The sequence below is a fragment of the Phalacrocorax aristotelis genome, chromosome 6, assembly GCF_949628215.1.
Source record: "Phalacrocorax aristotelis chromosome 6, bGulAri2.1, whole genome shotgun sequence".
Taxonomy (NCBI): Eukaryota; Metazoa; Chordata; class Aves; order Suliformes; family Phalacrocoracidae; genus Phalacrocorax; species Phalacrocorax aristotelis.
Window position 1 is genome coordinate 20,096,342 of NC_134281.1, and position 26,762 is coordinate 20,123,103.

Consider the following 26,762-nt stretch of genomic DNA (forward strand, 5'->3'; position numbering starts at 1 on the left):
TGTTCTGGCTAAGGAGCCATCTTATTAAAGTTGCACCTGTTTACAGATCTGAAGTCTTGCCAGTTCAAACTCTGGCTCTTCTCCATGGGCGCTTTCCCAGGATTTTTTTTTTCTTGAATATTCTTTTAAGTACACTGGCAATCCAAGTAACAGGCCCTAAGGCAGCTCCTGGGATCTGAGTCAGCTAGGGCAAAGGACAGATTTATTAAGCATTTAGCCTATTGTAAAAAGAGAGCTCAGGAAAAACTCCTTTTCATTTGATTTTTTGGATGGCACTTCTAAAATATATAAACTGTTTGGAAACGGCAGGGTGTGGAGTGACTCATGCTCTTCATCCACTGAAGTTTCTTGTGTGGTGAAATTTTGGCTGGGGTGAGGAACTTGCCTAGGTGTGAATCAGCTGTAAGCTCTTATGAAAGCACTTGTGCAGTGATCTGTAACTGCAGTTGGTTTCTGTTATACTGTGGGGTGGATTTGGTTTTTGTTTTCAAGGAGAGCAGTTAAAACCTAGATAGGGAGCAGCTGCCTTGCACACCTGTGTTGTGTGTGGGACTTATGTGTACTCCTTAACATCAAATCTATCATATATTTTAGGGATGAAGAGTCCTTAAAATCCCACTTGCAGTGCCACAAGGTCTGGCATTTGGTACTGCCATAGCTACCAGTGTTCTCCTCGCCTGTAGCTCTGATGATGGGAAGTACTATCCCTTGCTTGCTCCACTTTTAACCAAAAATTAATTTATTGATTTATTCTTGTAAAGGATTAATTTCTCTCAGGGTCTTATTCCATTTTCCCACATGTTGCTTTTAGTCAATGTGGCTTTGTCAAAAGCAGACTGGTTTCCTCAGCAACAGAGTTGTTAACACCAAAGATGTCAGTGCTCCAAGGTAGGGAGGGGAGGGGGCTGCATTTTTTAGCTCAGCTGCCTTGCCACAGTAGAGGCCCTTGCTGTAGCCACACTACAGTACAACGTCTCCATTGTCTTTGTGAGGAGTAAAAACCTTTCATTTTGGTCCACTCTTCCCCTTCCAATCAATTTACAGTCAAAATTTGACACTTTGGAGGGTGAAGAGGCTTGATGGTTCTTTGATGCTTAGAAGCTTCCTGTTCTTTCAAGCCCTGCTCTGTTGTCTGCTTTTTAAAAGAGTTTTTCTGTGAACAAAATAGTGCTTGAATGCATGCATAACCTGTGGCAGTAAGTTTGTGATAAAGGAGAGTAGAGCACTATCCTTTTTGACCCATATTCAATGTCTGCTTGTGAATGATAACATGAAAAATGATCAGTCCTTTTACCTTGCCCACTAGTGTGAAACCTGCTCCAATTAAACTTGCTTGGATGGGTTTTCTAAGGCAGCAATCCCCTTAGGGTGCGAACTAAGCCTCGCTCCTACTGACCTTGGAAAATTGCGTTGTTTAAAAGGATTTTCTAATACATAGTTAACCTGTGAAATCCATTGCCTCAGGAGCTGAGTGGTAATGATGCTGTGAAGATCATGAGAGAAAACAGTGCTTCTCTGAATGTTGCAAATGTGAAGAAAAACCTCTTAGTTTCAATATAACGTACAAATTCAGCTGCGTCTTCTAGATCCTGTCGTTACAACTTAGAGTTACAAAACTGTCATGATAAGTAATGAAACTTTGAGCTTTAGAAGGCCCGTTACTGCTGCTTTTGTGTATCGCTGCTGCAGGTGTAAAATACCCTCCTTTCCGAGAGGAGGGAGGTGGAGCTTTGGTCTCAGCTTTGCAGATGACTGTAGCTCTGGGTTATGCCCATCACTTGCATAATAGTTTCATGTAAGGGTGTGTCTTCTTGGGCAAGCTGTTCTTGTCTAAACTAGGGTGTAAACATAAAGTGAAATAGACTTTTCACAATCAGTATTCATACTTAGATGCTTTTTTTAATCTCTTATGAAGGGCAGGGCAGGAAAGCACTTTTACTAGACTTGGCCCAGGGAAATGCAAATAGAGTAATGTTGAAACTTCTCTTCAGCCACGTTCTGATGCTTATTTTCACCTTTAATAGAAATTATGGTAAAAAGCAACTGCTGAAGACAGCTGAAACTTTAGAGAAATGGGAAGTTAATTCTTTAAACTGGCTCAAATATATGATGAAATCATGGACCCAAATGCAGATATAGTTTTAATTCAATTTTTGGATGCCTATTAATGGCTTTTAAAGACTAAGCTTTGTATCTACAACTTAGAATAGGATCACGACCTGCTTTTGATAGCTGGTGTACGCTTACTGTTCGTTTCTGTTGCTTTCTTAACAAGTATCTGACTCTGCATTGGAGTTCGTGGTACACAAGTTATTCTTACAAAGGGCAAAATCTCTGGATGGCTGTGTCTTGTCTACCGGAATTGAGTGTTTTGCCAGGTTTAACAGGTTTAGTTGGGTGGGTTTTCAATTGATTTTCTTTGTTTGGAAGCCTCCAATGTAGCATCTCACAGGATTTCTGGCACCAGAGTGCAAGGAAGCAGACTGACAAAGTGAGAGTGGTGGTTGAGGAAAGGTCAATTAATTTAGAAACAGTCTCTGTTCTGGTGGATTGGTATCAAGTGGAATTTTCCTCCAGTCTCTCAGCTCTGTAATAGCATTTTCCTGTTGTGGAGATGCTGTGATTAAAGGCCTCTTGAGGGTGGAGGGAGTGTAAGAGTGACTTTTAGCTCCAGTTGCATTTCAGAAACACTGATAGCCAGGCATGCCTCTGTTTTAGCAGGTGAGCATGACTGCCTTGACTTGGGCTGGGGCTATGTGCCTGTTCCAGTTGAAAAATGGGATATGACACTCAATATCTACAAAAATTAACATCTTATGCAGTAGGGAGGAGCAGAAACCAGCAATGTACATTATTGATAAAAGACTTTTATATAAGAGCAATTAATTCTGAGTCTTTCCCACCTCTCTGTTGTCTGAATCACTGTTGTGGAGGTGTGAGGGAGGGTGAGTGACTGCAATGTTGTGTGTTTGTGCACAAGAGCCAAGTCTCACAGGGGAAATATGGAGAAAGTTCTCACAAGTGTTGGTTCAATAAAACATCCAACACAGCAATAATAGTTTTTTGTTAAATCAAAATACCCCAAACTGGCTCCTGGTATCTGTGACAGTCTTGATTTTTGGCAATATGAGCTAATAACAGTGTAAGACTGTTTAATTTAAAAACTAAAGCAGCAGTTTGTCTGCATCCTACAAGCAAAGGAGCATGTTTTGCAGGAGGGCAGTTTTGGAGAAGGAGAATGGTTTGAGCTAGGAGCCTGGGTAGAGTTGGTGCGAGAAAGGTCTGTGTGGTGGTCCTCTAAGGATAGGATGGGAAGGCATTGGTGACACTGCTGAAAGTGGAGCTCTTCACATGCCATCTTCCCCATCTATCCCAGACACCAAAGATCTGAGGAGATTGGTGTTCTCTGTTTTTGCTTATGTAAACCTTCTAAACTCAAACATCTGGGCTCATTCAGTGTGCTGTGACTTCGCATTGTGTGCTGAACAACCGTTTTCTAACACAAGTTGCGTGTTCAGATACGATTTATTCATCTCTGTTTCTTGAGGATGCCCTGACTTAGCAGACCAAAATGGTCATTTCTGTCTTTTAAAACTGATCTACTGACCTGCATTTGAGCATGTTAAAATAGGGATGACATCGTAGGGGAAGGTATTATTAATATCACTGCTAGTCACCATCTTCTCATGTGCGCAACACACCACCGACATCAATGAGGAACATTGCACTGTTTTATATTAAAAATGAGTAACACTGATGTGTTCCATCTTCACTTTGTTTCCTGCTGCATAGGGGATTACCAGTAGACAACTGCATGTCATTACTCCTTACTTTATGTGCACAAGGGCATTAAATGCTTACTCTTTTTGGTTGCGATTAGCACTGTTAATATGTTATTAATGTGAATCAAGGTTCTGTTTTATGATTGCTTCTTATTACCCAAAGGTTCCTCACCTTCTGTGAAGGATGGTATCTTTCAAAGCTCCCTACTGCATCAGGTTTTTTTTATAAAAGAGTTCACCAGAGTAGAGCTCCTTCAATTTCAACTACTTAACTTGAAACAATTCAAGGGAGGAATGACTTTTCTAGTGTGGTGACCCTACTGAGAGATCAGGCTGCATTGAGTTGTCTTAAGATGTCTGTTCAAGCCTTCAAATAATACTTAAAGTTAATTTATTTTTTTAATTAAAGATTAATCAAGATAACGTACACTTTCATACGACATTTAATCTATATCTGCAAGTTATTAATCTGAATACCTCATACCTTTGGACTGTAGTCAGTCTTTAGATTCCCATGCATGTTTTGTTGCATGATCATACAGAAATCTTGGCTGAGGTTTTACATTTCAGCTTGCATCTACATAGAGTGATTGGTGTCCCTGCTACAAAAATCATGGGGATTTTCTTCTTTTCTATTTGCTTTTTAAAAAAGGGTTAATTAATTTTATAAAGCATTTTCCTAAACAAATAAATAGAATCCTATGCAGATTCTGAGCTCTGTGTTAGTGTGCATTGGTCACTAATTGCTCCCACTGAGACATTAGGAGCAATGATCTTGTTTCCAATTCAGTATGACTGATTACCATTAGTAGTTTGTAGCTCACTGCTTGTTTTGTAGGAAATATTTCTAGGGAGCCCAAAATCAGTATTCCTGGGATTTCTGACATCTTTCTCCATGCTTAGAAGAACTTCATGTGCAAATGCTCCGTGGTTTTGTGCTTTCAGTCAGTTTATTCCATGCTTTTAAACTTTTTTTCTTCTGTGTAATCAGGGCAGAAGTTGACTCCCTTCTCTTCCACCTCCATCTTTTTCTGCTATTCATTCTCTGGAAGGATTACATTTTAACTGCTAAATGTCAGTAAATGTCAATTTTCCCTTCCACCCCAAAACTTCCATTTTATTATTAAAAACTGTATGAGGGGAAGTAATCTGTGAGACATTACTCTTTGCAATTTTTCCCTTTTTCTTCTCTCACATCCATTTAGCATTCAATAAATAGAAACTGTACTTCTGAAGTATGATTAAATTCGCTGTTAATCTTTTTCCAAACTACTAAATGTGGAGTTTTTCATTATCTAATTTTTAATTTAATAAGGCATATATTGAAGAAGAAAATAGTAAAATTGCTTTAAAAATAAAACAAGTATTTTCTACTTGGCCTCAGAAAAAGTACAAATGAAGTGTATTATCTCACTACTCTGCTTTTTCTTCACAGTTGATATGCTCCCCAATTTTAACAATTCCTGATTTTTTTTTTAACTGGTTATATAGAAATGTAAGCTGTGGTATATTATTTGCATGTTTCCTGTTTTCTGAAATCATAGAGCTTGTTAGCTCAAAATAAAGTACATTGGTTTGCCCTTTTTGCATGTTTGTATACATCTTTGTGTGAGAACATAAGAGACAAAATTTATATTATTTAGAAAAAGAGGAACAAATAAATATTAATTACTGGGAACTGTAGCCCATTAGAGGCTTGTCAGCAACCACAAACATATAACGAAATTAAACTTGGAGTATGAGTAACTAAACCAATAACGTTAGATTCCTTTCTGCCTTTTTTTCTTGAAAAGTCTGTTGGGGTCTGGCTTGAATTAGGAATTAGGTTTTGGCCTTACATTTGTTTTCTCACTGACTGTGAAAATACGAGTCAGTAAACATTGTTGTTTTCAGGAAATACTCATGCTGCCATGCATAATATAAATCAAGGATATAGGGAAGAAGTACTCCCAAAATTGATGGCATGCTACTGCTGCAGTTCAATGTAACTGTACTGCATTTATGCTTCTGGTGACCCTACAATAACCCAAGTTTCTGTGATTTAACACTGGGCCCCTGAGCCTATGTTCCAATTTCAACATTTACATTTTCCTGTCTATCCACACAGGATTATAATTTACATCTTAAAATCTGCCAAATGTGTGAGGAGAAAAATTTGGATATATGAGGATTTTACTCAGCAGAATATACCAAATTTTACCTAGTTATTTTGTTTGATTGAAGTGGTCTTATGGGAGACTTGAAAGAGATATGAGCCATGTTTACTTCCACTCTTTGGCCAAAGTACTTGTTACATAGAATCATAGAACGGTTGGAAGGGACCTTTAGAGGTCATCTAGTCCAAACCCCCTGCAGTGAGGAGGGACATCTTCAACTAGATCAGGTTGCTCAGAGCCCTGTCCAACCTGACCTTGAATATTTCCAGGTATGGAGCATCCACAACCTCTCTGGTTCCAGTGTTTCACCACCCTCATAGTAAAATATGTCTTCAACTCTAGTCTAAATCTACCCTCCTTTAGTTTAAAAGCATTACCCCATGTCCTGTCACAGCAGGCCTTGCTAAAGAGATTGCTTGACTACATTTATTTTAAATTCTCTTCTATTCATAAAATGTAATTTGTTGTTAATTGCCCCAAAAGTAAGGAAGTGTGAAATAAATGTCCTCTAACTTCACCCATTTTATTGTTAGTTTGAAATGAAAGAATAGGAGGCAGCAAATTGCTTATCTGTAGACTTTGTAAGAAATAAGGCATGCAAATGGTCTAGTGTTGCCCAGTAGAACTGAGGAGAATAAAAACAACTAATAAGTATTTTGGGTTTGAAAGACAGAGATAATGACCATTGCTGAAAGGGGAGAGTAGTCGGATAAACAAGTCTAAGGATTATTGATTTTAATTAAAAAAATCCAAAATCAGTGATAGAAAATTACCTATTTTTTTAAAGCAATATAGCGGCACAATTTTGTGTAATATAACAGTGAAATAAAGATAATGCCTAGTTTTGATTATTGGATTGAGCAGGCATTAATAAAGTAAGAAAGTCTTTTATCCAAGTCACAGAATCACAGAATGGTAGGGACCTCTGGAGATCATCTCATCCAACCCCCCTGCTTGAGCAGGCATACCTAGAGCAGGGGGCACAGGAACGCGTCCAGGCGGGTTTTGAATGTCTCCAGAGAAGGAGACGCCACAACCTCCCTGGGCAGCCTGTTCCACTGCTCTGTCACCCTCACAGGAAAGATGTTTTTTCTGATGTTCAGGTGGAACTTCCTGTGTTCCAACTTGTGCCCATTGCCCCTTGTCCTGTCATTGGGCACCACTGAAAAGAGCCTAGTCTCATCGTCCTAACACCCACCCTTTAGATATTTATAGGTATTGATGAAATCCCCCCTCAGGTGGTGGAGAATGAGATCTGCTGAGGAGGCATTGCTGTGAAGGAGCAGCCAGGATGCAGAGACAGGAGCGATAAGATGATGGATGGAGAGCAGAGGGTTAAGGCTGGGTTTGGATGAGGAGCCCTGACAGCGAGGCAGAGACAGTGAACACAGGGGCGCAGAATGGTGAGGGGGAAGAGAAGTAGCTTAGGTCTGGGATTTGGAGGTAGAGAAACAGTCCACAGGAACCAAGGAAGAGCTGACCAAGTAAGGGCTCTGGTACTTGTTTCAAGAGCTGGTTGGGTGATAAGGCTTGGTAGGAGAGGGTGATGGGATTAAGGCAAGGGGTCAGAGGTGCAGATGGGACCAGCAGGAGGGTTGGGTTTTTGTTTGGTTTGGGGTGTTTTTTTTGGTGTCGGGTTTTTTTGGTTGTGGGTTCCCCCCTCGCCCCCCCCCCCCGCAAAGATAAATAAAAAGCTGCGTAGCATAGTGCTCACCCAACCAGGCAGGACTGCATCCCAGAATCTCCAAGTTTCTTTGTTTCTCTCCAGTCCTCAAGTAGCTGTAAAACTCACTGATGTAAAATGTTTTACACCCTCTTGTTTATCCGCAGTTGTTATGTTCTGTTATTGTCATTAGCTACCTTTTTAGCTAACTGGCAGAGGTCTGTGCAGTAGATATGTGAGCTTTAGCTCTGCAGATAAGTCATGAGGGATATCAGTATGAAGATGTATAAGGGGATGTGTCATTTGCAGGGTTGTTTTGCTGTTGCTAAAAAACAAAAAAAAACCAAAACAAAAAAACCCAAACCACACCACAAAAACTAGACAATCTCTCTCACATACACAAAGCTTCCTGAAGTAGCAGGTTTGGAGTGGGAAACTGAGCATTCAGATGTAGTAAATGTCAGGATCCATGCTATGTATATATTTTGACTGTCTTGCACTTTGTATTTTCTACCACACTTCAGCTTTTTTCAGTGCACAGACTAAATTATTAGCTTGTTAAATGATTGGTGTCAATAGCAGCTTTCATTGTCGTTGTTCAGCATATGGACAAGGCTTCTTCACTTCAGCTTATTTTAGATGTACTCTGAAAACAGTTTTTTTCACTTCTTCCTGCTTGTGCTTTGTGATGTTTTCACTGTAATGGCTGGATCACTGTTTTTTTCACAATGTTGCTTTAAGAGAAGTTTATATTGTCACTGCTTCACATATTGGGAGCAGAGGAATAGAGTAGACTTCTAAGAGTAAAAGTATCCACTGAATTTTGGGAGCTCCATTTGAAATATCTCAGATGAAGATGGCTTGGTTTTTAGGGGACACACACACACATATACATACCTCACCCCCACCTACGCCCCACCCCACAGTGTACTGAGTAACAGATTGTACTTCAACTCAAGCCAAGCTTTTTAGACCCAAGCTCTGTTCCAGATGGGAGTGCCCAGGACTTTTGAGAATGAGGCTGCAGTTCAGGCTTCTAAGAAATGAGGTATGACAATTAGTGACTACCTGTTTGGTCAGTTGACTCCCTGAGCATTGCATAAGACATCAGAAAGGGACAGGAGTATAATGGAGATTTCTGAGAGTAGCATTCAGCTGTGGTAACCACAAGACCCTTCTTTCTTATGTTACACTCTCCAGTTTCTGTGTAAAATGAAGAGGAGATGGGAAAGGCTACATATAACTGTTCCTGTTACTCTGCATTCTGACTTGCATCCCGATCAGGTTCAGGTTGTACTCTGACTGTTGTAAGGATGAATTTGAAGATGGGGGAATAGTGTATAATAATACTGTGTTTAATACATATATACAATGGGAGCAATATTCAGGTTACTCAAGCGCCTTAATCCTGGAATTCACTAATGTTAGAAAGTCTAAAAGGGCAATTTTAACCATGTTATGAAATCTGTATTTTGTTTTTGTTAATTACCACAGAGGCCTGTTGATAGCAAGAACAAGATAGACTAATGGATCTTCTTTCATCTGCAACATTTTATTTGTTACTTATTTATTGAGGGGGTATTAAATTGTTCAGAGAAAACAATTTAGAGAAACAACAGAACGATGAAATTGCTAAGTTATGCCATATGCACAGAATTTATATTATCAGGAGTTACTACAGCCTCTGTCATCTCTGTGTTGGACATTCTCAAACAATTTGTGCCAAAAGCACCCCGTTGCAGTAAAATGTGAGGAAAATGACATCCAGAGACAGTTCTTGTCCCAAAAGTAGTCTGTGACATAGAAAAGGATCTGAGATTCCTGCATCCAGTCTCTTAATGGCAAGAGCATAGCCTCTTAACCAAGCCATAGCAGTTCATATAGGCAAAAGGTGTATGTAAATTATTCTGTCAGAAAAATCCAATCCATGGTGTTATCTTGCAGGCACTTTCCAGGGCCATGAGCTGCACCAAACTTGCAGTCCACACAACATGTGAAGACTGTATCGCACAACAGCTTTCAATAAACACTTCTTAGAAATTCAAGTGCTGGTAGGGTTATTTTTACTTCTACTATCAATCACTTGCAATAAAGTGTCACTATTCTTCCTCTCTTTCACTGAAGCCTTTTCAGAGAAAACTGCAACCTGGGCCTTGTCTGCTTTACTGCTAACTTTTTTTTTTTTGGTCAGGAATATGCAAAGAGGATTCAGCTTTCATTTCTTTTTCTTCACTTTGTTTTACAAAAGTTACCTCATTTGCCTAGGTGTTGTGGTTTAGCCGGCAGGTCAGCCCCACACAGCCGCTCGCTCACTCCCCCACCAGTAGATGGGGGAGAGAATCAGAAGGGTAACGCTCGTGGGTTGGGATAAGAACAGTTTAATAATTAAAATTAAAAGAAACAACAATAGAAATGCAATGTAAAGGAGAACAACGAGAGGCGCAAAGCCCCGGGGGAGGGGGAACGAACCGCCGAGACGAACCGCACGTGCCACAGCCGCCCGCCGACCTGACGCCGCGCCACTCCCGCGCTGCAACCTGCCCCCCCTCAATATACTGGTCATGGTGTCACATGGTGTGGAATGAACCTGCCATTGGCCAGTCGGGGTCAGCCGACCCCACCATGGCCCTGCCCCTCCCAGCCCCCCCCGCCACGTGGCAGAGTGTGGGAAGCTGGAAAGGTCCCCGACCCCCACAGTGAGGAGAATTAACCCCTTCTCAGCCAAAACCAGCACACTAGGTTGGATCAGAACTTCAGGTTTTTGAGCCGCCATGCAGGTTCTTTCACAGGTGCTTCTAGGTGTGCGAAGCAATTACAACAAACACTGCAAATGGACCTGGTGGGAAAATAAGCTATATAGGCTGTGTTTTCCCTTTTAATTTTTAGTGGCATGGCTTTGACAGCTTAGCTATGTAAAAAAATGTTAATGTATCAGAAAAATCCAAATGTTACTTGGAGTTTTTAAACCTATAGCCCTGTGTGTTATAAGCAGTGAAAAGAGTCCATATTAGGGTATTGTGGGAGAGACAGGAGGCTCCACACACGGGCCAGGACAGAGGGAGGGAAGACAGGGCATTGTGCATGTCATGTCTGCTTTCTTTCATGTGTTAAATTGGTAGGACTACCACAGTAAGCTTCCATGCTAACTTTACCCAAATAATAAAAACTTGGAGAGAGGATGTCTGAACTAGTGGTACAGTAAATAATAAACACACACTGAATCCAATAGATAATAATAAGGGAATCTATGGCAACAATATTTACAGGCTAACAGCATGGAGGTTGGCAAAGATAGGAAGAGGAATGTGACTATTGACTGAGTGTACTGAATTTTGCGACAGGCAACAATAAATGTTTTTCTGGAAGGTTTGTGTTGTCCAAGGAGATGATGTTATCAAATGTGGCCTAGATGAAATTTGGACAGCAGAAGATTCATTCAGCAAGGTTGTCAGGAGGAACAGAGCTCAAAGAGGGTAGCATTTATTTACAAGGTTCCTAAGACCTGTAGGCTGTACAGCTTTAAAAGTTGTAGTCAGGCCTTTTTTTGGGCAGACCAAGAGGTGGGATTATGGGTCGTGGCTAAAAGTCACAATTTCAAGTTTCCAGACGTGTCTCCAAAGGAAGAAGGTGAGCTCTGTTGCTCACTTCATTTGATGCACATTTTTTGATTGGTTTTTGTTTAGTTTAGCTTCCCTAAATAATTGCTTTATTCAAATCTGAAGCTGTATGCTTCATAACATTTCATCAGACTGGTAACTTGTGGGTGAGCATGTGTTTCTCTCTAGCTACACTGAACCTATCAATAAAGTTGGTTGCTTTTTTTTGGTGCTGTTGTGATGTAGCCAGAATTGTGGTCACAGAAAATAAGCGCTTAGTCATTTGCATAAGCATCCAAACTTCAGTCATGTTTCTGCAGCCAAGCCTTATTCCATCTTTCTCAAAAGGCAGGAGAATTTTTCTTTCCGACACAGAGGCTGAAAAACCCTTCATTAGAAATTGCGTTGGTAAGCATGTTGCAGAGCTATGAAAAGGCTTCGCTGCCACATTCCAAGTCCCAGGTTCTTGTGGTCTTTTCACCTAAGGCTCACAGGGATAAATGAGTGAAACAGGCATAGGTATTTATGTAACAGTTCTTGGGAAACGAGCAATAGTATTTTTCCAGTAGTGCTTGCTATGTCAGTGTATGTTCTAGAAACTAAGTGCAGATATTGCGTGGTATCCCCCAGAGACCCTGTGAGAATCTTGGTGTGCAGCTCTCCAGTTCTGCAGCATTCATGAAACTTGTCTTAGGGGTGCTCTTGTTTTCTTGGGATCCCTTCTGAATCCCCCTCAGGCTGCCTGTAAGGAGTGCGTGTACCCCTGAGGCTATTTTCTTGCTAAGGGTCTGTCCTTTTATGATAATTGTTTTTAGAAATACCTCCCTTAAAACTGAACAGGAAATGCTATTTTGACTTCATGAACACTTTATCAATTCCAAAATTTGTATTCCCCAGGAGTATATTATAGGAGGACTTAGGAACTTTTAAAACTCCTCATAAGAAATGAGAATAGCCATCCCAACCCAAAATAGAGAGTGGTTCCCACTCAGCTGGGACCTGAGAAATTCAGGGCTATGTCCCTACTTTGCTAACTTCTGTTTCCATAGTGGAAACTGGGAGATATAGCGTGCTGTAGACAAGCAGAGAGTTCCCTGTAAGGACTCAGCTAGTGAAGTGGAAGACCCTGATCTAATTCAGGCAGAGCAGGGATCTGGAAGTGGATTTCTGCACCCAGACTTAATAGGCAAATCAGCTGTTGATTATCTGATATGTAAATGCAGGGTCTTTGGTGATTTTGAATGGTGGGTCTTTCCAGGACCTAAGAATGCTATTCTACCAATCTGTTGTATATTTTAATGTAGAAACTTTTAGTTTTGACTAAAATAGTTCTAATCTTGCAGTTAGAGATACAGCCAGTGATAAATAATTATGAATTCTGGCAGAGCACCCCCCAATGTTCAAAATATCACAGCTTCTTAGTTTAGAATAGTCAGCTGCTAAGAAAAAACCAAGACTTCAGGAGCTTTAAGGTTTAATGCATTAAGGTTTGAAAAATGTCCCCAGATTCTGCAATAGTTGGTGTCATCATCTAGTATTAGAAGTGTTTTGAAAGTGATTGCATTTGACCTGGTAGAGCTTGTACTGCATAGTTGTACAATGAGAACGATGTACCACTGTCCTGAAGATCTTTCATCAGATCTTCAGGGATTCTTCTCCCTCATCCAAAACAGAGCAATGAGATTCAAGAAGCTTGCAGTGGTAGGGGTGCTGGGGTGTTCTTCAGAGCTGTTCTCTTGCTGGTTGTGAGCAGCTCTTATAACTTTCAGTAGTAACTAATGGGGGGCAGGAGGGTTGCAAGTGTGCCTGTGAATTTGGACAAGTAACCCCCTCCACCTTATGACACATGATTTTCAAATGGTGAAGACAAACCAAGAAATGGTTTCTAAAGGTTTTCAAAGTGGCCACTGCTTCGAAAAGTGTTATGTGGCCATATATAAATAAATGCACAGGCCTTTTTGGTGATATGAGGAGGATTAACCCATGAAAGTTGAAATTACCACCTGACAGGTCTTGGACAAAATCCTGCATGTTAAGCAGGTATCAATCAGGTCTTACGGAATGCTGCATGATGTTCAAAATCTGCAAATTTCCCTTACCCTTCCTTTCTCCAGTTGAGGATCTGTCTTCCCGACTGATGTGAAGAGCATCATGGCTGAGTGCCTTCTCCCTTTGCCACTGCCTGCTGTGAAATGTTGAATCAGCCCTGTTGAGAGGCCAGCAGCTGCACAGCTCAGACAGTCTGTTTCTCTGTTAACATGGCTTTAGTGTGGGTATGTTTTCCTGATTCCCTGATGTGTCACGTCTAAGTGAATGATACCGGCTAGCACATTGCTTCCGTGAAACCATCACCTCAGAAGTCATTAACATTTTTGTGGGGCAGCTGCTTCCACGCTACTAATGTTAGTTGGAATCAGGCAGGTGACTTTAGGCCAGAAAGGTCTTCTGAGTCCCTTTTCTCTGTTGTCCCAGCTTCCTGACTCCCTCCTCCCCATTCCTCAAGCCCAGACTTCTCTCTTTCAGGTGCACTGACTCGTGGAAATGAGCCAACATTGCAGTGTACCACAAGCAGATACTGCTGCAGGGAGAGGGAGGGAAAGGACAGTGACTTAAGAGAGGGAAACAGATATATGTTTCAGCTTGGAAAGATGAAGAGGATTGAAATTCCTGGAATTATTTTTGTTCAGCAGTGCTTTTGCTACATCTCATTTTTCTGACCCCTGTGCAGTCCTCAGCATGGTGCTGCTTTAGCTGAGATATCAAAACATTAGACTTCCAAATATTCTTGGGATCCTCCTCCTCTTCCTTTTGCATGTGTAGTCATAAGGCAGCCAACACAACACAGGAGCAAAGAGGAAACCTATTCAGGAATGTGAAGGAAATGCTCTTGATTTTGGCAAAAAAACACCTTTCCATTTAAGCTGCTCTGTTCTACCTTTGTGTTGTCTGACTGCTTTCTGTCATCTGGTTGCAGGGAACATGAGGCAGCTCTCTCTAACATCTGTCGAAGAAATGGCACATGGATGTTGGGGAGGGAGCCCTCTGCTCCCACCTCTCACTCCACAGCGTATCTTGGTATAGGGAAAATCTTCAGAGAGGCTAGATGGCTAAAAACTGAAATAGAGTGGGCAGCAAAATGGAAAGATGTTCCATGCCCTCTGGAGCTTAGGGGAAATAGAGTCTGCTTGCATGGGGTAGCTGGGAGCTATGACTTGTCAGGGGCTAGCAGAGGTTCTTAGCTGTTGAAGGAGAGGCTCCGGGGTTTTGGTGCTTGACTAGGCAGGGTGGGACACTGGATGGGCTGGGTGAATAATGGAACAGGTTGAGATGAAGAGGGGGAGCTGTGGCTCAGGATGATTTTATATGAGAAGGATGGAGCATTTGTGTGGTGTTAGGATCTTCCTTAAAAGCAGCTTGCATGGTGTTTCTTGGAGGTTTCTGAAAGGAACTGGGAAGAACTGTTAGGCTGTATATGAACTGGCAGCTCCCAGCTGTATTCTAGGAAGTGTGTGTTTTCCAGAGTCCTGGATTTTATTATTTTAGTATTTTATTTTTAAGAGCACTTAATAAAGTAGTGAGTGCTGTAAGCCATTAGCTGCTCCAGGATTGTGCTGTAGCGCTTGGGAGAAAAGTAATGTTTTTGATTGCTGGATTCTGATGCCATTCTGGTGAAGCAGAGCTGTAACCCTGGGTGGCTAGTACACCGAGCAAAATGAATCAATGAGAATTGCAACATAAATAACAGTTTTACTGCACTGTCACTTGCTTATATTGACTCCACCTGTTGAATTCCACCTTCCCCCAGTTTATTTCTTTTCTTTCCTATGTAATAGTTTACTTGGCTTTAGAATATATATCCAGACAAAATAAGCACAAGAAGTCTTGGGAGAGCAGTTTACTTTCTTCTTTCTCTTAAGGGCTTCCTTTGCTTTTCTAGCCTCTGCTGAATACTGCATGGTTTTGTTTCCATTCACATTCATACCATTCTCTGTCATATCTTTGCTGTATGCTACAAGCAGTTCCAGGGATCTTCATGCCCAATGGACCTTTAAACCGTCAACCACTGAGCTATCTACTGAGTTTTGAAGTTAGAAAAAGATACAGTTCTTTGCCTGAAAATGCCAACAGCAGAACTTGCACAAATGTGAGTGTGAAAACATATATAGCAGCAATTTGAAGAACTAGAGAAAGCTTACAGATGTCCTTGCTGAAGATTTTAGGGTTTTGTTTCGTTTTTGAAGACAAGTTCCCTCAGCTGACAGCTTGCGGGAGTGAATGTTTGATGTTATGCTGCCCAGAGCCACTCCAGTTAGATTCCTAAGAACTGGGTGAAATCTCAGTATCTCTTCTGTAATGGACATGAGGCACAGTTGCTGTCAGTGCCACAGATGTCTGGGATTTAGCAAGTCTCCCCTTAAGGTAATGCATAAAAGGAGTAGATGAGCCCTGTGGAATGGGAGAAGGGAGATTTGAGAGTTCTTTATCTATTTCCGGGTTCTGTTTGGATGATTTAGTAATACTTGAGATAGATGGTGCAACAGAAGAGATACTGCTTGGCCTGGTAGGTTATGTGACGTAAAGCACAAATGTGGGTGTAGAGAAAGGACATGTGAAAGAAGAGGAGGGACAGCAATATATGAGAAAGAACTGGCCTGGGGTGGCATATTGCCAAGGTTTGCATGCATGGATGACAGTCTTAAATTGATATGGAAGGGGATGGGAAGTCAGCTAAAAGGGAGTTGAGGTGTTTGGGCAGTGGTATGAGAGGACACTGTCTTCATTCTGAATTCTGAATTCTGCTTCCAAATGGTGGGGCTGTAGAGGAGAACATAGCTGTAGTTTCAGGGGGAAGCTCATTAAGGAAGCTCATTAACCTGTCAAAAAGTGGGGCTGGGATGCAGAGCAGAGTGAAAAGACAGATGCATGGAAAGTGCCTACAGCACAAATCTGGTGTGCACCCTGAAGAGCCTTTATGTATTGGGGAAGGATGTCAGATCCTTCCTGGCAGTTCTTGAATGATTTTATCGTCATGACTGTAGTCACACATGCAAGAAATAAAGAGAAAGGGGGGTTGCACAGGTTCCTCTTGGAGCTACTGTTATCTGTGCTTAATGAGATTAAACATGCTGCTAATTTTTGCTTCTACCTTGTTCAGTATTATCACTTCTCCATTAATTTTGTTACTGCTTATTAGCATGAAGACTAGGAAAGAGAATATCAGACTTAGATCTTCTCAGTACTTCTTTTTCTGGTCTGTGCCTTCTGCCACATCCTGCTCTAACAGAGGTTTGCCATGCCTCACTAATCTTGGTATCATTGTCCTGCTGTCCCACACAGCTATACAGGTGAGTTTCATGGTGGTTAGCACTGAAATGAGGATTAAGCGCTCTGAATAACATCTGTGATCTTCGCTCTTTCCACTTCTTCCCATGGAAAATGTGTGTAGAGCACAACGGCTATCACTACTAGAGGAATTAGGTATGTTGCTGGGGGTTTTGTGTGATGGTTTTTTTTTTTAAAGAAAAACAAAGAGCATCTCAGCACAGCACAAAGCCATATCGAGGTACTACAGACCAAAGATCAGACATTGAAAGAGTGTGAACACAAATCCTGCCTATTTGTCCTGCTTTTCTGCCTATTCCCAGAGAATGGGAGGTTTGAAAACAAAGGGTGAAAAGACCTCCAGAGCACTTTCCAATTTTGTTTCATCTCAGATGGTCGTAATATGCATATTAAAGAATCAAGGAAAGAAAGGCTGTTTGTAGTGTGTCTGGGTTTTGGAAAAGGCTTTGCAGAAGGTCTCCCCAGATGCTGAATATTAAGTGCAGGTATTGAATGCAGTTCTGGCTAAATGGCAGCAAAAGTGCTGCAAAAGGAGAAGGTAGAGAGAGATTATCTGTAGGCCTTTTTGTATAAACAAGGATTTGAGGGTGTTCTTGTCTGGTAGCAGCACGTTAGTAGCTGTTGGTGATTTATTTTTCTTTTAAATTACAGCTGCAATATTTTGAATAAAAAAGAAGCCACATATAGCTGGTTTGTAGCTTGTCACAACTGAGTATAACAGGAATCTTAAGGTGCCAGTAAGAATTATTTTTCCATCCACACAGCAGAGCAAGCACAGTATTAAAATGCAAAGTAATCTTATGGATGTAGCTAAAAGCATAGTGTGCTTTTTATTTAAATCTATATATACGCCATAGTATTGAATGTACAGTTGCATACTTTTGGCACTGCAGTTCAAATAGATTCATGTAATATTACCAGAATATTTATCAGGACAGTAGCTTTTCTTCATGGGCGTTTTTTGCTTGTTTTTGTGTCTGCCTTTTATGCTAACCTCAAGTGTGCAAGGGGATGCCTTTGAAATCTATACTGGCCCACTGCTTTGCCATTTCAGTTGTATTTGCCATGTTTCCACTAACATTTATGAACAAAGACAGTTGACCTTTGCGGAGTGAATGGCTAGATGCATGTGTAATTAGATAATTAATAGTGGTATGTCTCATTTATTTACCTCAGGGTGTAGAGTCATATTGAGTGCCTGGTGGTGATTTGAATACTGCTACAATACATAAAATTCAGAACCACACCAAAGTTATTTTTGAGAGACCTAGTTGATTCACTGCAGGAGAGAGGCTCGGAGCAAAATAATATTTGTGTGGTATGCGCTTTCTGGGGTTGGAGAAACAGGAGTGCTCAGAGAGCTAGATTCTTCAGCGGATTTACAGTATGTCCAGTGTGCAAACTCTTACAAGACAGCACATCTCTCTGTTAACTTGTTCTTTTTATCTTCTCCATTCTACTCTTTCCTCCTGTTTACCCTTTAAAATGTGTGCTTAAGAAATTTGAAGCCTTGTGTGTCAGCAGGAAATTGGTTTCAGAGTGTGACTCTGACACCACATGAAAGCAGTCCTCTCTGAGTCCTCTTCATTCTTGCTAACACTGCCTAGATACCAAAGATCTGTTGTAGTTTTTGCCATTTCAAAAGATAAGACAAGTAGTAATTGGAAGACTGGAGGGAAGAAATGGATAGAGAAGGGTCCCTCAGTGCAGACAGTAAAACCCCGATACTAAGTAGGTTGAGTGAAAGGATTATGTACCACAGGCAGGAGTGCTGCAGAATTGTGCTACTTGACTGTACTCTATTATTAACTTGGAGAAGCTCACCTCCGGGACTGGCTGTCTAGCTGAGCACTGACGGAGATGCCAGTTAATGCCAACTGTGGTAGCAGCTTGGACAGCTCTGCAGGCACCAGGATGACAGTTTGTTTCAGTGAAGCCTCCATGCAGGTTTAATTCCTAACAGCCTAAGCTGGATTTGAAATAAAAGCAGAAAGGTGAAAGGTTTAGTGATGACCCACCTGTGCCTATCCTGGTTTTATCCCTTCTCTATAGACAGATGCTTCAGTACTAAATAATTCAAGCAGAAATGTGTTCTATTTTTTATTTTAAGAAAAAATTCAGTGCTTTCTTTGAGATTTGCATGTATGGATTTCCCTGCTTGCTGGGCTGCCATTGCAAAAAACCACATGCTTCTTGCAGCAGCTTGACTGACTGGCAGCACTGACACATGAAGAAGAAAACCTTGATAATTTCAATTCCTCAGCGTTCTAACAAAAAGGATGGCTTTATCCCTTATGAAGAGATCTGGAAACAGATAAAGATTGTTAAAGTTGAATTAATAGATGTAGTGCAAATAATCAGGATGTAATAAAAGACAAAATGTCCAAAGCTGTAGTGATAGCTCTTTCTTCTTTTTTCCCCCTCTTCTTTTTGTAGCGTAGGGGAGGGAGGAGATGAAAGAAACATTATCCAAGCCTTCTTTTACCATCAACCCCTCTTGAATAAAGAAGGACTGGAAGAGCTGCTCTGCAGCAAATGGTATAAGTTTCTGTGCATCAGCATGAATTTAGATTCCAAGGTTTATTTGTAGGATTCAGCATTTTTGTAGCAGCTACATGCAAAGAGGAAAGAAAGCAAAAGAAGTTAGACATTTACCCCCTTATGTCGGAGCTGAGACTTTTATTTCCCAGCTAGAAAAATAAATAAAGCTGTATTTAAGTGCCTCTATATCAGTATTACATGTTGAGGACCTCTGGGACTGAAAGTTTCTGCTAGTCCCATTTCTGTTTTAATAATGGGAGGCCTTCCTGTGAGGAAAATGGCATAGAGATTATAAAGCTGATGGTCTACTGAAGGAGAGTTTCAGATTCTGGGATGGGTGCAAGGAAGTAAAAGATGCTTGCAGTGTCAGATGATGCTTTAACATGGCACATGCAGTAGATGAGAACTGGGCCTGTAACAGGTCTAATCCAGGCACCACAACTGTTTGGAACTAGGAGGAATTGCTGAAGTTTGAAATAAATAAAAAGGTATATGTTGGGGGATGTGTGGGGTGGTCTTAATCCCTTATGTAGGGGACAGATAGCAGGTGTAATAGTAATCTGTGTAATCTGCTAGTGCATGTTAAAGAGAAAGTCACAAAGAAGTCATAGCTTCCTGTCCTCAGCCTGTTTCATACCTGTGCCCATGGATATCTTCTCTCTGTTGTTACAATTTCAGAGTCCAGAAAATCACTTGCCATCCCCTTCAGTCCTTAGAAGTCTATTTCCCATATAGATCAGACCATTAAGGTATGAGGGTTCCAGCTATCCTTCCTTGCTTACACAACACTGAATCAGTGCAAAAACAATTAGAAGATACTGTGTCACTTTTTAGTCTCCTTTTTTTTTTTTTCTGTCAAGAAATTCTGTACAGGGAGAAATTTCAGAGCTATACAGGGAGAAATTTCAGAGCTGGCCTTCAAAGCTGCAGTTTAGAATTTGTTTTGTTTTGCAGGTACTTGCTAAACACCTTAGGCCATTACCCCAGAATGTAGAGTTCAGGTCTCCCTCCACCACCAGGCCCTGAATTAGCAGGAAATCCTGGAGTGTTTGTTGGCATCTGCCCTGTTATTCCTCTGAAACAGGCAGAGCGCACCCCATGGCACATCTCCCTTCCCTCTCCAGCTTTTTCAGATATCGCAGAGTTGTATGAATCCCTAGGGGTTAGGGCTCTAGAGCTCTTGTACTTTCTTGCCTTCCACTGCCTCTGTTTTTGGCAATCTCTCTGTGAGTAACTGTCAATACTTGCTTCATCTGCTTCTTTTAGGCAGTAGTTTGGTAATGCTGACCTCAGAAAAATACAGCTTTCTGCTGTGCTCCTGTTCCAAACTGTGGTGCCTGATCGCACACATGGGCATCCCCTTGCTGTTATGCAGAGGCTGCTGTGCATTGCATATTGGATCACTGATCTGGCTTCATGAAAAATTGGGAGATGGGGCACGTTTCTTGGGTTTGGCTGGAAGTGAGGTTGGTTCATGATCCTGCCCACACCCCATCGTGACAAGCTGTGACTCAGCTGAACTGTGTGGGAACTCGAGGGGGATGACTGGGGGCTCCTTGAGCTGACATTTTGACAAAGCTGCTCTTTCCTCAAACCGGTGTGAACCAGCAGTGCTGGAAAACTTATCTGAAACTATGGGTTTGTTCACAATGACCTCTGTACTTCTGTAGAATGTCAGGGGAACCTGATCATAGTCTTATCAAAGCTATTGCAGCCACAGAAGTAGTCTCTCTTCAGGCTCAGGAAGATGGCAGAATGTCCATATATGTTCTTTGCAAGTTTGTTAAATTTAACCATACATCTAGAATTTCAGTCTGTGTTTCTAAATCAGCACCTAAATTTTGTAGAAATTGGTGCTTTCAACCCTGCTTGGAATTCATTTTATAGGTGTCTGCATCTCTAAGATATCTTAAAAGGTACAGTTATGGCTTCCAGTTTTAGACATAAGGAAAAGATTTAAATTATTTTTAAGGCTCAGAAGGAGAAATCCAAAGGTTAACAGTTGGTTGATATATCAGATGTTGCTTGGTATGTGTATCTGCTCTTTATTTTTGCATTTCCTTTTCTCTGCTTCTCCAGGTGTCATCTTGACATGAGTACGTTCAAGCTTGGCACTAAGGATTATATGAAACTTGCTTGTAGGTGTGGAGAAGTGAAACTGCACCATCCTTGTGTGTATCAAAATGCCTTGAAAAAGCTCTTTAGAGAGTGAGAATTCAATTCCTTGAAACAATTTTCATAAGCACTTGGTACAGACATGAAAAGCATCATCTCTGCACACTATGCAAGCACAAGATACACAGATTATACTGCAGTTAACATTAGTGAAGAGAATGGTTATGTCTAATTAGTAGCACAGGATAGGTGAGAAGGTTTTTGAAGTGTCCTGCTCAGAAGTGACATTAATCCAGTAATATCCAAGCAGTAAGCCCTGTATTGCTTTTCTAAACGTCATGGTTAGTCCTGAGGGCATTCGGGCTTTATTGTTGCACACATAATTTAATGAGCTTTTAAAAAGACCTCTAGGCAACAACCCAAACTCAGAAGGGCAGAGGGGAAAATGCTGATAGACAGTCCTACTGAGCTAGAACACAGTGGCTCTGAAGGAAAAGCTGCTGAATGGGCTGATGGCTGAAAGAAGTAAAGCAACTGCACTTGGACTCGCTAATGCGCTTTTTGTCCAAATTGGAGCCATCTCTTTCTTTAGGAAGTTATTTGTGTTGGAAATCAGGCCATAGCTAGGCTGGAGCAGGAAGGAAGAGGCGGATAGTTAGTTATCTCAAAAGGGTGTTCTCTGGGTGCAGAACGACAGCTGTGGAAGTAGGTTGGCTGCAAGGGCATTGAACTTGGCAAGAAAGCTTCTTCAGCTCCTTGCACTGCTGAAAATCTGGTGTCATGCTGGAGCCTTTGGAGCAGAGCTGAGGGAGCCTGGAGGGTGGTCACAGTGGTGATGCTCGCTGCCCGTTCAGCTAAGGAGCCAGCAGCACTCCTGAGGCCACTTGTCCCTTCCTGCAACCTTTCTGTCCTTCACAAAAATATAAAAATGTGCACTCAACAGAGGAGTATTTGTCATCCTTTCCTGTTCCCAGCCTAGAAAAAAAGAGAAGCCTCTTACCTTCTGTCCAGTGGTTCCCGAGCACTTCCCCCACATTTCATAAAGTGTTACAGGCCTTTCTTGTCATGTTACTGTGTCTGCTTTGCTGAAAGGGATGTTGAAGCACCAAATTAGTGTAAGGTTTCTTTTTTCCAGTGCTGCAAATTGTCTGTATTGGAGTCAATAAAGAAATCAAAATTTGCGACTTCCTCCTCTGACCTTTAAATCATGTGTTTCCCTACACTGAGAGGTGCCTCTAGGTGAGGTGCCTTAGCTTGGCAATTGGATGGAAAAACAATCTCATTTTCCTGGGCTGATTCATAGTTCCCTAATGACAGGTTACATGTTAATACTTGTTTTCAGCAATTATCCTGCAGTTGTGTTTTGACTAGGACCTGATAGCAAATATGAGTGAGAAGAGCTTCAGGCTAAGGCCTAATAGTGCAGGAACGATACCTTTTGTTTGCCGGTTTGAAAACAGTTCCCTCACAGTTGTTGTTGTCCTTTTCTAAGGCAAATAGATCACAGGTGATTGTTCTTTGCTTGTTTTTTATTCTGTTTCAGTGCATTTGACAATACTTTATACAGCATCAGTTTTGTTGCCACTCCATCATTACAATGATTATTACTACAGGGCATAAAGTATCAAACTCAGGTCACAGCCCTATTGTGTAAGAACTGTATAAATGTGCAGTAAAGAAAGTCTCTGTCACAAAGTGTTAGTGGTGTCTAGAGAGACGAGGCAGAGAAGAAAAGGCATTATTCAGCAATGTGCCTCTATTGCACAAAACCTCAGTTGCAAAGCCTGATACAGAGCAGTTCTTCAAATGGAAAGGTGCCCATTTCTTGTGTACGAGGTTACAGGATCACGAAAGATGAGCTCTTACCTCCCTTCTAGAGATTAGCACCTTTAAAATAAACTGGCCTTGCATGTGACAGAGAAAGAAGTTCAAGCATCTAGATAGTCAAAGGTCCCTTTCTGACTCTGATGGGATCAGAAAGTTGTGTAGTATTTAAGAAGCACATTCAGAGCTGGTGTGAAAGTCCGTATTGTTTTGAATCTTATTGAACTTTAAGGATTTGCACTGCACCTAAAAGTGTTTTCTCCCAACAGCTGGAGGACAGGTGGGAAGGTTATTGTCCTTAGCAGAGGGATTCTCCTCTGTTTGCAAGTACTGCAAACAAGTAGGAAAAAATTTGCTGTTTCCCATCCAGACGTGGGTGAGATAGGTCTGTCTCCATCTCAGATTAAAAATCTCTCCTCACTGCCACTCAAGGTCCTTCCAGTTCCAAGGGATCAGTTGTTTCTGTATTCCTTAACCTAGGAAGTTGGACAGCCGAGAGATGGTGCAAGTCTTGTGAAGGATCGGCATCCTTTGGCTGGAGAAAGTGCTAAAAGTAGCCTTTGCAACCATCTTTGAGTTCAAATGCATGTAGGTGCCAATTTAAAGCAGAATGATGCTGGCTCAATGACATTGCTCTCTCCTATTTCTTTACAGCTCCTGTATGACAATGCAAAAGCCCGTCAGGAAGTAGAATATCATTGGCGAGCATCAGGGTGTCCCCACATTGTCCATGTCCTGGATGTTTATGAGAATATACATCATGGAAAGAGATGCCTCCTCATTGTGATGGAATGGTATGGACCAGCAGCAGCCCCTTGCCAAGCATTACTCTTTGAGGGGGTAGAGGGTGTGGGAGAATATGATGGCTTAGTTGAGAGTTAGGTAAGCTTTCTTAGCAGCACAATTTTAGTTTGCATAGCAAACCTTTTGTTGTCTTCATGGAAGTGGTAGGGAAATGTATAGCGGCTCCAGCCAACTTGTGTGATGGAAGAAAGATGACCCCTAACCAGAAAATAAATTTTCCCTGTACTCCATGACAATTGTCCTCATTAAAACATTGTCTAATTAATACAATCTTGAAGGATGTGTCTCTAGAAATATGATGCGCTTTGATTGTGAATGACTTCCAACTTGAGGTGTAAATCTTATGATCTGACGTGATCCCTTTTGCTACTATTTTGACTAACTCTTCCTATTCTCTCCTTGATCTGTAATACCACAGCTATTGTCTTCTTCACTGGGGACAAGTCAATAATTCTATCCACTACCTTTGCTTCTGTCTTTCTTTTTTCTTCATCTCCAGCCCTTACATAAAACAAGATTACTGTCAGCCTCCCAGTGCCAGCATATCTGACTCCCCAGCTATGTGTGTCATGTTCCTTGTGACAGAGTACATTAAACTGAAAACATCAAAACTTCTTTGATGGTCTTGTTTTGTTTTGTTTTGTTTTGTTATTCCATATAGAATGGCTTTGTGCATTGATTCAAATGAGTGTGATGCTTAGGAAGCATTGGCATAGGAAGCAGCCAGGAACCTCTTCTAATCTGTTCCTGCCATGGTTCTGTGCAATTATATGGATGCACAGTCAGGTGTTAATTTGACCTTTTCTGCTCATGGAAGGTGGGGTTTTTTTGTGTGTTCTTTGTTTCAGCATGGAGGGAGGAGAGCTGTTTAGCAGGATCCAGGAGAGAGGAGATCAAGCTTTCACTGAAAGAGGTGAAAAATCAATAGTTTAAATTTAAAGTTTGTGAAAGATTGCTTCCCCCTATCTCTGTCCCCTTGCTTAGTTCCTTTACAGGAATTTTTCTTTGATTTGATTTTTGTTTGTAATTTTTACCTTTTTTTTTCCTATCCAACTCTGTATTAAGCAGTTATTTTTAAAAGTTCCTGGAAATCAGGAATTACCAGGACTGGCCAAGTTCAGACACAATGGGGAAGGTTTAGAGGAAAATTCCTCATACAAATCTGCTCGGCTTCTTCATTTCTGAACCACTGCAGCCTCTGTTATTCTAGTCCCTGGTATCCTGCCAGACTACCTTTAACATGATCAATGCAGCTCCTACTGTGATTTCTCTTCTGGCTGTCCCTCAAGCAGTATATGTGCCCAGCAATACTGTTAGGTGATGAATATAAAGAGCAAATCACATCTAACGAAACATCTCTTATTCAAGGGTTTTAAAGTACTACTTGAAAGGAAGTGTTATTAGCCACACTGTAAACAAGCCTGCTCATCTCTAATAGGGACTATGTGCAAGTTTAAAGACCTGCTATGAGTCAGTGACAGAGCTTGCAATAGAATAGCCTTGCCATTTTTATTGTCTTTGCTATTTATTATTTGCAGAGTACCACAGGTGTCCTTGACTGTGGTTCTCCTTGCCCTTTCACAATAGACAAGAGCTTGCTTCTGCTCACGAGTAAAAATGTTAGTGTTCACATTGGACACCTTCAAGAGTCGTCTGGACAGGGTGCTGGGCCATCTTGTCTAGACTGCGCTTTTCCTAGAAAGGTTAGACTAGATGATCCCTGAGGTCCCTTCCAACTGTGATTCTGTGATTTTGTGTTTGTAGCTACCATCCTGACAAAATGATTAGAAGAAGAAAAAATTATACCTGAGCTTGTAAATTACTGTGACTCTTTTGCAAGTATGGTATAGAGGCCAGGCTTTTGCTGATCCTGAGATCCTTTGTTTCATAGCCTGGGATGAATCCTTTAAGTGGAACTAGAGACTTGGGTAGGAAAAACGAGCATTTTCAGGAACTTTATTTGTTCTTCTCTAAAATACAAGATTCCAGGGGGAAACTGGTTCCATGATCATTTGTGACTCCACTCTGCTAAAAACATGATTTTTCTACATTAAATATCATTGTATAACATTCTAAATACTTACTCAGAAATCATCTGGGATTGTTAAACAAAAAAACCCACCTTCATTCTCCCCTGAGATAAATTAGCCCTGTTCCACTGGATACCCCAGGTTCCCTGGCTGTTTATATCAGCCACAACTTCCCATTAGGAGCAAGGGGTTTTGGCCTGGGCCAGGAAGGAGGAAGGTGTGCAAGGTTTTTCCCGAAGATGATGAGTGTTTCTGCCTTCTGATTGTCCTTGACTGAGATTGTGTAATTTCAATCTCAAGCCATGCGAAAAAGGATTCCAGGTTACAGTACAGTAATTCCGGCTTTCTCTCTCACTACTGCAGCTGAGGTTTCTACCTATGCAGAAAACACAGTATCAGGTTGAAGTGGCTAATTCTGTTTCTCTGTCAATGGAGATGTAATATAATGCTCTCTTTGTACAATGGGAATATTACTCCTCCCTGCTCTGAAAGCTCTCCCTATGTAACTGAACCCTTCCGGACTTGAAGAGCACTGCTGTTGATAGGCAGCTCACCAACCACTAGAATTTCCCGCTGGGGTTATGTTAAATTTTAGAACCATATTATTTCAAAGGTGGCAGTTTGAGCTTTACAGAATAGAACTGTTGATTTTGTTTCTCCTGAGGAAAAACTTCTGAAGACAGTGAGGAATGAAGATGTGACCTATCCTAAAATTACTATATTGTTACGCTGCTCTATTTTTAGAAAATCTGTTAGATCCTCCTATTACCCCTGAAATAGAAGCTGAAAGTTAAACTTCTGTCTTGGACAACCAAGGACATGTCCTGGACAATCAGAGGTTGTTGAGGCTCCTTTCACCACAGTCTTGCATGCTGCTTGTGTACCTGCTCTGCTCCTGCTGCTTTTCT

General features: G+C 41.3%; 1 protein-coding gene across 3 annotated transcripts in view; it reads left to right on the forward strand.

Moving 5' to 3' along the window:
* The window catches only part of MAPKAPK3 (MAPK activated protein kinase 3), a 50,188-nt gene that overhangs the window by 11,138 nt on the left and 12,288 nt on the right, over positions 1-26,762 (forward strand). For all 3 annotated transcript variants that reach the window (XM_075096431.1, XM_075096430.1, XM_075096432.1), the window contains exons 3-4: positions 23,675-23,814; positions 24,673-24,737. In XM_075096431.1, coding sequence (XP_074952532.1) covers positions 23,675-23,814; positions 24,673-24,737 — 205 coding nt within the window. The remainder of the gene's footprint in view (positions 1-23,674; positions 23,815-24,672; positions 24,738-26,762) is intronic.